Source organism: Psammomys obesus, unplaced genomic scaffold, assembly GCF_907164565.1.
Source record: "Psammomys obesus unplaced genomic scaffold, mPsaObe1.curated_primary_1811, whole genome shotgun sequence".
In the NCBI taxonomy this organism is placed as follows: Eukaryota; Metazoa; Chordata; class Mammalia; order Rodentia; family Muridae; genus Psammomys; species Psammomys obesus.
In genome coordinates, this window is record NW_026596088.1 from 1,358,288 (window position 1) to 1,367,931 (window position 9,644).

General features: G+C 55.8%; 1 protein-coding gene across 1 annotated transcript; it reads right to left on the bottom strand.

The window, feature by feature from the left end:
* Positions 1–18: 18 nt before the first annotated feature.
* On the bottom strand, positions 19–6,208 carry Mapk3 (mitogen-activated protein kinase 3). Its single transcript, XM_055627350.1, has 9 exons — positions 6,029–6,208; positions 4,921–5,103; positions 2,652–2,841; positions 2,367–2,483; positions 2,034–2,148; positions 1,543–1,674; positions 1,271–1,380; positions 1,033–1,187; positions 19–614 (listed from the first exon to the last, which is right to left on the bottom strand). Exons 1-8 carry the CDS (start codon positions 6,199–6,201, stop codon positions 1,065–1,067), a joined length of 1,143 nt encoding a protein of 380 aa, XP_055483325.1. The 5' UTR covers positions 6,202–6,208; the 3' UTR covers positions 19–614; positions 1,033–1,064.
* Positions 6,209–9,644: the final 3,436 nt, after the last annotated feature.

Sequence of the window (9,644 nt, forward strand, 5' to 3'; positions counted from 1 at the left end):
GAGACGGAGCCGGGGTCATCCATATACACATCTCTATATTTATATATTAGATACAGGCACGGGGAGGCGGGGAGGGGCACCGGCTCTCCACGGGCCCCACCTCCACTTCCAATCACCCACACACAGAAGCAGCAAGGGCGTTACACGTGGCAGCTTTGAGAGGGAGAAGGGTTTGGCCTCGGCCTGGCTCCTCAGGAAAACTAGCCCTTGAGACTTAGGAATGTTCCCTCAGGGAAGATGGGGTGGGGTTCCCACAAGATGAGTAGGGCAGAGCTTAGCCTGGGTCCCCACTCGGTGTCCTCCACCCCTCCATAGCATAGGTCTCAGGGCAGTCAGAGCCCTTCCATTCCAGAATGGTCTACCAGAGCTGGGGCTAGCAGGAACAGGTAAAGGCGGAGCAGCAGAAATCAGCTCTGGGGCCACCTCACCACTCAGGCCCCAGGGAGATGGGGCAGGGGGGTGGAGTGGGAGAAGCCTGCCTAAAGCAGGAGACCCCAGGAAAGTGAGAGAAGGTGGCCAGGCCCACCCTTGGTCCAGCCTGGGCTGCCGGGGTCTGGGTTGAGCAAAGTTCATTTTCTGACAATCTGCAGAGAAGGGGCGGGTAGGAGCAGGACCTGAAGGAAGGAACGGACAGAAAAGAACTGTCAGCTGGGTGAGAAGACCCCACAGGGTCCACTGGGTTTGGAGGGGTGGTCTTGGCTTCCTTATGTGCAGCCAATAACAGCAGCCACCACCAAGTGCTACTTTGACCTTAGGCCCCTCTCAAAACCACCGTGGTGTACTCTGCCCCCAAAGTACCGGCTCCTCAAAAGGGGTTGGATACCCCCCCTTGGTGGGTCTCCAGTGGATGCTGATGACAAGTGGGAAATGGATGGGGCTGGAGGATGAGTGGTCCACAAAGGACCGGATGGCCACAAATGACCAGCAGGCCCTGACCCTTCTGTTGCTACCACACATGGGGATGATGAGGCACGCAGGACGGGTGGCCTCGGACCAGGGCGTGGCCCTGCAGGGGCACTGTGAGCCACTCACCAGGTCCCAGGGGACAGGGACATCTGTTGTTGTTAAGGGGCCTCTGGTGCCCCTGGCTGGAATCGGGCTGTCTCCTGGAAGATCAGCTCCTTTAGCCGCTCCTTGGGGAGGTCATCCAGCTCCATGTCAAAGGTGAAGGGCTCCTCAGCCACTGGCTAGGGGGCAAAGACAGTAAGGCACAGGCCAGGCACTTGGGATGCTAATTCCCCTCCGGGCCGCTGGTGGGGAGCTAGCCCACCTCATCTGTCGGGTCATAGTACTGTTCCAGGTAGGGGTGAGCCAGCGCTTCCTCCACGGTGATACGCTTGTTGGGGTTGAAGGTTAACATCCGGTCCAGCAGGTCAAGTGCTAAGGAAAGGCAGGAACAGCAGTCAAGAGGAAGCCTGGGGGAGTTCCATGGGCATCCTTTGTCCAGTGCCCGGGAGCCCACGTACTGAGGCAGGTGTTAGGGGCACACACCCTTCTTTGCTGCTGGGTTTTCGCCTACCCGAGATCCTCTGTCTCACTCACCTTTGGAGTCAGATTTGGGAAAAAGCTTGGCCCAAGCCACCTTGGTCTTAGAAGGCAGAGACTGCAGGTAGTTTCGAGCTTTCATGTTGATGATACAGTTGAGGTCCTCCTGGGATGGGGAGCCCAGGATGCCTGCGGATAAACCAGTTGTCCGGGTAAGAAGCCAAGTCCTCTTCCCAGGAACAGGTCAGGAAGCAAGAACAGGAGCCCAAGCCCAGCCACCTACAGCCCCGCCGCCTCATCTACCATACTGGGGTAGGGATGAAGAGCAAAGAGCTGAGATCCAGGGAGCCCTGGCCTCAGATCCTGGCTGCGGTCTTCCGCAGGTGCAGGGCTCAGCCTTGCTTTCCCCCAGCTTTCAAATGGGAAAAGTACCTTACAGAAACACTGGGCGAGGCTGGGCCCACAATGTGGTACCCAGGCCTCACCCTCCAGAAATGTCACCTCTGATAAGCTAACTCCCATTCCTCTCGGCCAGCCAGGCCTCACACCTAGAATGTGGTTGAGCTGGTCCAGGTAGTGCTTGCCGGGGAAGATGGGGCGGTTGGAGAGCATCTCAGCCAGAATGCAGCCCACAGACCAGATGTCAATGGATTTGGTGTAGCCCTGGGGAGGAGAATGTGCTGAACTCCCTGGCCAGCCTTATCAGGGCCATTCCTGACATTTGGGACAAGCACTATATCCAACTTAGATCCAAAGGGTGGAGGACAGAAGCTAGGAAAACTCTTATCTCTACATCTTGCTAGGCCCAAGGGCCAGAGGGATTGTGCCAAGGCTCAAAGATGGCTTTAGGACTTCCTTGCAGGAGTGGGAAGCTCTCCTACCTTGGAGTTAAGCATGATCTCTGGAGCTCGGTACCAGCGTGTGGCCACATACTCGGTCAGAAAGCCAGTGTGGTCGTGCTCAGGGTCAGCAATCCGGGCCAGGCCAAAATCACAGATCTGGAATCAAACCCGGGCCACTGAACTAGGTGCCTAAGGCCTCTACCGCCCAGGAAGTGCCCCTGCCCTGCCTATGCTGTTTTTGCCTGCCATGCTCCAACGCTGCTTCTGCCGGTCACCCAGAAGTCCTAGGCCCAGGGAAGCGGAGGCAGGCATTCAGCCTCTGACCTTAAGGTCGCAGGTGGTGTTGATGAGCAGGTTGGAGGGCTTCAGATCCCGGTGGAGCACGTTGGCTGAGTGTATGTACTTGAGGCCCCGGAGGATCTGGTACAGGAAGTAGCAGATGTGGTCATTGCTCAGCTGCTGGCTCTTTAGCAGCTTGTACAGGTCTGTCTCCATGAGGTCCTGAACAATGTAACTGAGGATGAGTCCAGAGACCGCCCCCAGGTTGTGGGGAGGAGGAGACACGTTATTAAGGAAAACAGGCTCTGGCCAGTAGGTCAAGTATTCCCTCCAGCGAGGACCCCTTGAGCTCCACAAAGCCTGGAGCTGCCGGGGTGCGAGGCACATCTATTCTGGGCCCCCAGTTTTCCTACTGGGCAAATGAGGATGCTGATACACTGTAGTGGGTGAACTTGGGAAGAGCAGTTCTAAGTTAACCCACTCATGTCTGAAGTCCCCACTCTACCTCAACAGCTCTATGTTCTTAACCTGTCCATACCCCAGTTTCCTCAGCTGACAAACAGGGAGAGTGACTGCTCCTCAGAGGCGGCTGTGAGGACAAGATGCCCACCGAGCGCTCAGCAAACAAGTGCTGCTGTTACTCCATGGGCGAGCTATGTGGCCGGTGAGTGGGTTAAATGAGATAATGCTCGAACACCATCTGGCACACAGTAACTGTTTGCTTAAAAATAAATGCCTGCCTTATGGGAATGATTTGTGCCAGAAAAGTGAGGAGACACTCCCCAACAGCATGCTCCTACAGAGCGCTTGACCGCACACCAGAAGGCGGGGAACTAAAAGTCCTTCTATACTTGAAGATAAAACAAAGATTAAACATAAACAAATGGCATCTGGCTTGTCTTTGGAAGAGCAGGCAGGAGCTGGGTGTGGTATGTCAACTCCTGTAATCTCAGCACTTGAGAGGCAGGGGCAAGATTATTAGCTCGATGGTTAAGGCCAGTCTGGGCTACAAAGTTAGCCTGAGGCCAACCAGGGATGCAGTGACACTTTTTCAAAAAGGTAAGTCTGAACTGTCTTCTACAGAGGACCTGTGAGCTGGGCCTGGTGGCACTCGGGAGGCAATGGTAGTTAAGTCTCTGAGTTCAGGGCTAGTCTGGTCTACACAGTGAGCCCCTTTCTCAAGAGGAGAGAGGACAAGCACAAGGAGACATACACACATGGACCAACCCTGCTGCTTTGTAACTGTGGGAGTCTGGGGACGCAGCGACCTGCTTAAGGTCACACAGCAAGCCGGGAGTTTGGAGCTCCCATGTGGTCAGGCTTGCCTGATGCTGCAGAACAAATCCTGGGGTTGGGAGGGGCGGGTGGGGAAGAGGCCGTGGCTGCTACAGACGGCTAACAATGGAGCGAAGCAGGAAGCAGATGTGGACAATGAACTAGATATTCGAACAGAGGCAAGCAGTGTCAAGCGAGGGCGGCGGTGGCTGGACCGCCTGCCCTGGGCAAGGTACAAGTCCACAGGTAATTAGGGTGGGGCTCTCCGAAGAGTGGGAAGGCTCCCAGAGAGCCAGGTGGGGGAGAAGAGGAAGCAACACACAGAAACAGCTGAATCCAGGCTTTCTTGTATAGGCAGACTCTCTGGACCCCTCATCCTTCCTCGAGCTCCTGGGTAGGCCAGGCGCGGGAGTGCAAAGGCTTTAGCTGCCACCTGTGACTCCCCAGGTGCCCTTCCCTTAACAGCCACCCCCCCAGGGTGGAGAAAGTACTGCCCAGCCCCCAGAAGGCGCTGCAAAACTTCACGCAAGGAGCCTCAGTTTCCTCATCTTTGAAATGGAAGTGGTAAAGCCGCATCTCACAGGGGAGTTAGAGAGTTGAATTAGAACATCAAAGCACCAGCCATGCCCAATACCGGTTTTCTTCCCTGCTTTCCGTCCCGCGTGAGGTCTCCAAAAAAAGAATCATGAGTCTGTTAAGCAAGAATGGGCTGTGGGCAGAGACTGGGTCATGCCCCTGATTTGCTGAAGACAAAGCTCCCATAGAGATCATTTTGCCCAGCGTTAACCCCTGCCCCCAACCCTACACACACACCATACTGGGACACAGAGCAGAAAAGGCCACTCCATTCGGCTGCAACAGTCCAGGATCCATTTAAGGCCTGCCAGTGTGTTTATACGGTGGGCTCTCTGCTAAAAAGTTATTTTGCTGCCTTTTTTTTTTTTTTTTTTTTTTTTTGAGGGTGGTACAAAAGATGGAAACAGAAAACAAACCCAAGTTCCCTAGCCTAGCTCTGGGGCCGTGGCTAAAGTGAGGATACACATCCCTCATGGCCTCCAGGGTGGGCGCTCTGAGGATGTCTCGGATGCCTATGACGTTCTCATGGCGGAATCGCAGCAGGATCTGGATCTCCCTCAGCGTGCGCTGGCAGTAGGTTTGATGCTCGAAGGGGCTGATCTTCTTGATGGCCACTCTGGTCTTGCGCACGTGGTCATAAGCAGAGCTGAGGGGGCCAGAGAGAGGTGGCCTTACAAAGGGGGAATCTAGGCCCAGTGGCCCCACCCAGGCCTTGGCAGGGACCAGAGAGAGCAGGAGAGGGCTCCGGCCAAGTCGTAAACAATGCTGGCTCCTTCCTGCTGTGAAGGCCTGGAACCTCCAGGGAGAAAGCTGGGGACCAGCCAGGCAGCCTTTCAGTGACTTCACAAACAGAGGAAGAGAGTGGCCACTCACTTACTTCCTTTCTCCTGGACCCTCTTCCATTCCAGTTGCCCTCACCCCCCTCCCCATTCCCAAGCTGCGCTCTCAATCCAAGCAAGACAGGTCCAGGGGATGGGAGCTGAGCGAAGGATGTAGATGAAGCCAAGGAGATTCAGTAATGGGACAGGAGGAAAGAGATGAGGAGGGGCAGGTCTCCCTCTGAGGTACCTGGGTTGCAGAGCCTTCCCTAGAGGAACAAAGGCCCAGAGCACGTAGTGGGGAAGGGAGAACTCACAAACCCGAATCTCACAACATAGGGCAGACCCTCGGGCCTCCTGCTACTTTGGGCCCTTTGGCCTTGTCCCGGGCAGGGGTGCAAAGGTTTGCCCCGCCCTGAGCTTTCCTCTCCTTAACTCTCTAACACAGCCGCACTATGGGGATCGAAGGCTCCCACTACCTGCTTGAGGGTCCTTCACCACCACCCCCCTTCACCAAGAATACTCATCCTCTCAGCTCCACCCTGTGTCCCCAGGGTCCCCCAGGTGCCCCTCCCTTAACAGTACAAGGTGGCTTCAGCGCCTCCAACCCCCCCCCCCCCCGGAGAAAGTAGCGCCTGGTCCACCAGAAGTCACTGCACGATCCCTTCCTGCGACACTCCCCGGGCCCCCACGTCCGGGGCACGCGCCTGCTGTCCCGGCCCCGAAGCCCCCCTCCCCGGGACGCCCCCTCACCTGACCATGCCGTACGCGCCCTCGCCGATGTACTGCAGCTGTGTGTAGCGCGGGCCCACGTCGAAGGGCTGCCCCTTTACCACCTCCACCTCCCCCGGGACCCCCGGGCCGACCCCAGCGGCTCCCCGGGGCTCCCCACCCCCGCCCCCCGGAGCCGCCGCAGCCGCCGCCATCTCCACTCCTCCCGCCTCCCCCCGCTGCCCCTCCCGCGCGCGGCCCCGCCCCTCCCGCCCTCCCTGTCACCCGCGGGGCCGCGCGCCAGGCTCCGCCCCCGCCCCCGCGCGCCCCGCCCCCGCGCCTGCCCGGCGAGCCTGCGCGGGCCCGCGGCGTCACGTGGTCTCCCGGGCGCGCGCCCGGGTTTCCCGCCTAGGTACGCCCTCCTTTCCCCGCCTCGGCCACTAGGGCGCCCTTCCGGGAGGGTTCTGCGGCCCGATGGGGCCAGTGGCCCGCAGGAATGCTAAGGGAACTTACCCACGTTTCACAGTGGACCTCTGGAGACCCGCCCCTTTCCCTTGGATTTTGTTGAGACAGTAATAATCCAGGCTAGCCCGAAGTTGCTGTGTGTGGAGGTTGGCCTCGAATATAGCATCCTACCTTTAGACCAGAGCCATCATGCAGATTGAACCCAGGAACTCCGGATGCTAGGAGAGCATCCTACCCCTGGGCTACATGTCCATCCTTTCTTCTCTTACCCTCTTTCCTCTCTCTTTTAGACAGGGCCGCTCTGCATAGATCTGGCTGTCCTGAAACTCACTGTGTAGACTAGGCTGGCCTCGACGTGTGATTAAAGATGTGCATGACCACGCCCAGCTTCCATACTTTCTTTATTCGTTGATTTCCCACATGTATTCGTTTTGTGTGTTGGGCCATGAGTGTGTCACAGAGCCCTTGTGGAGGTCAGGGGATATCTGGTTCCTTCCGCCATGTGAGTCCCAGGTACCTAACTCAGGTTGTCCGACTTGGTGAGACGCGCCCACATCCTCTGGGCCACTCTGTGGTGCTGGGGAGCCCATCTTCTTATATTCTATGATGAGGGAGCAACCAGAAGGGTGGTAGGTGGCAGCGCTCCAAAGCTGCCAGCTCCGTCCTGACTCCAGTGTGAAGAAGCAGACCTGCAGGTGTTTTCAGGTGCGTTACGAGGCCCCGAGGACAGCCAAACCCAGCCCACCTCACATGAGAAGCAGGGGCGGGGTGGGAGTGGTGGGAAGGGGTATTGAAATCAATTAAAACGCACTACCAGCTTCTCTCGCTCTGTCTCTGTGTCTCTGTCAGTCTAGCTGTCTGTCTCTCTCTCACACCTACACACACAAGCCAAACAGCAAAACCAAGACCCTGAATCTGGACTGGTAGGATGGTTGGGCCAAGAAGATGGCTTGCAAACGAGGCTGAAGATCTGGGTTGGATTTCTGGGACCCACACAATGGATGGAGAGCGCCAACCCCTGCGGATTGTCTTCGAACCAACACAGGCATGCTGTGGCGTGAATGTGGATACTCGCTTATTCCCACACCAAATAAATAAAATGTACTTTAAAAAAAACCGTGTGCAGGTAAATTCACGTGCGTGCAGGTAAATTCACGTGCGTGCAGGTGTCCCCAGAGGCCCGAGCAGTTGCGAGCTGCCCGATGTGGGTGCTGGGAATCAAACCCGGGTCCTCTGGAAGAGCAGCATGCGCTCTTCAATGCTAGCCCATCTCTCCTGTTTAAGTTTGGATTTGAGAGTCTGGAGAGACGGCTCAGGGGTTAGGTTAGGTTAGTGCCTTTCTGCAGGGGATCCAGGTTCGGTTCCCAGAAGCAGTGTGGCAGCTCACACCCATCGACTTCCAGGGAATCCAGCACCTGCCTCTCACCTCCCAGGCCTCCTACATGTACACGACAGGCCTACATATGCTCAGGCACACTCGTACATGTGGAATATTGATCTAATAAAGCAGTTCGATTTGACAAAACCAACTAGATTCCTGTGTTCACTTGGAAGGCCGAGGCATGAACTCTGTTGGTGTGAGGGTGGCCGGGCTATGCACCGAGCTCCTCCCTCTAGAGGCTTGCTTGTGTATTTTATGTAGATGAGTGCCTTGTCTGCCTGCCTAGCAGAAGAGGGCATCAGAACCCATTATAGATGGCTGTGAGCCACCATGTGGTTGCTGGGTATTGAACTCTGGACCTCTGGAAGAGCAGCCGGTGCTCTTCACTGCTGAGCCATCTCTCCAGCCCGAGATCCTGTCTCTAAATTCATAAATAAAACTTAAGTCTTCCCTTTGACTCTACAGCACAGGAAAACGCCACAGTCTAGGTCTCATCTGGTTCCCGCAGCTGGCTGGTCAGAGATCACTGTCTTGCTTATTCCTGTTCTCCCAAGTGCCTGGCACACAAATGCATCTACTCTCTGCCCTGGAGACGCTCACCCTTTGCCTTGTACTTGGGTTCTGCTAAAGAGAGCACCGCTGGGTGCGGTGGCCCATCCCTGTAAGGCCAACAGTCTGGAAGCTGAAGCAGGAGGGTAGAGCGTTTGAACCTGAGCCACAGAGGGAGGCGCTATGGCAAAGAACGCAGTTCTCGGTTGCCCTGGCAACTGCTCAGCCGTTGGTGTGGTGAACTTCCCAGACACAGAAGTGACTGTCGTCCCAGAGTCAACAGCCACTGATTCACACTGGATAACGTACTTTAAGAACCTTCCCAGGCTAGGCCTGTTACAGTCACTTTGTTGTTGTTTTCTAAGACAAGGTTTCTCCGTGTAGCCTTGGCTGTCCTAGAACTATTCCAGGCTGTGTGAGGCTGGCCTTGAACCCACAAAGATCTGCCTGCCTCTGCTTCCGGAATGCTGAGATTAAAAGAGTGTGCCATCACCACTCTGCTACAATGACTTTTTAAAAAGTTTTATTTACTTATTTATTTTCGCCAGGTAGTGGCGGTACACTCCTTTAATTCTAGCACTTGGGGGCAGTTCAAGGTTAGCCTGGCCTACAGAACTGTTCTAGGTCAGCTAGGGCTACACAGAGAAACCCTGTCTTGGGGGGGGGGGATATTTTAAAGTGTGTGTGTGTCTCTCTGTGTGTATGTGCACATGAGCATAGGAGCTGGAGTTACAGTTATAGTGGTTTTGAGCCACCTGAGGTGGGTGCTGGCGACTCAGGCCCCCTGGGAGAACATCCCATGCTTTCAACGGCTGAGCCTTCTCTCACAGCCGCCCGCTTTTAAATGAATCAATCATTTTACAAAGGGGGAGTCAGGATTACGTTGTCTAACTGGAGCCAAGAAGGGGACACTCCTACAAGATGTCTTTTTACACAGAGACTCTCTCAGATACCATACTGTCTCAGAGCGATAGACGTGTCGCACGGAAGAGGCCCTCCAGAGCTGTGTGATCCAGAAGCCTCACAAATATACAGAGCCTAGGCTCTGGTAAGTAACCACTTTGTCTTCCTCCCGGTCAGGGTGCCAGGAGAAGGTGCTTGTATGCATTACGGATCAAGAGACAATAGAAACAATCGTGAGTGTTCAGGGTTAGACATATGGCCAAGGGCTCAGATCAATGAGGCCGAGCCGGTGATCCCCCAGAGCCCCTAAATCACTGAAGGTTTAAGAGGTACCGATTAGATCAGCGGCTTCTTTGGTTA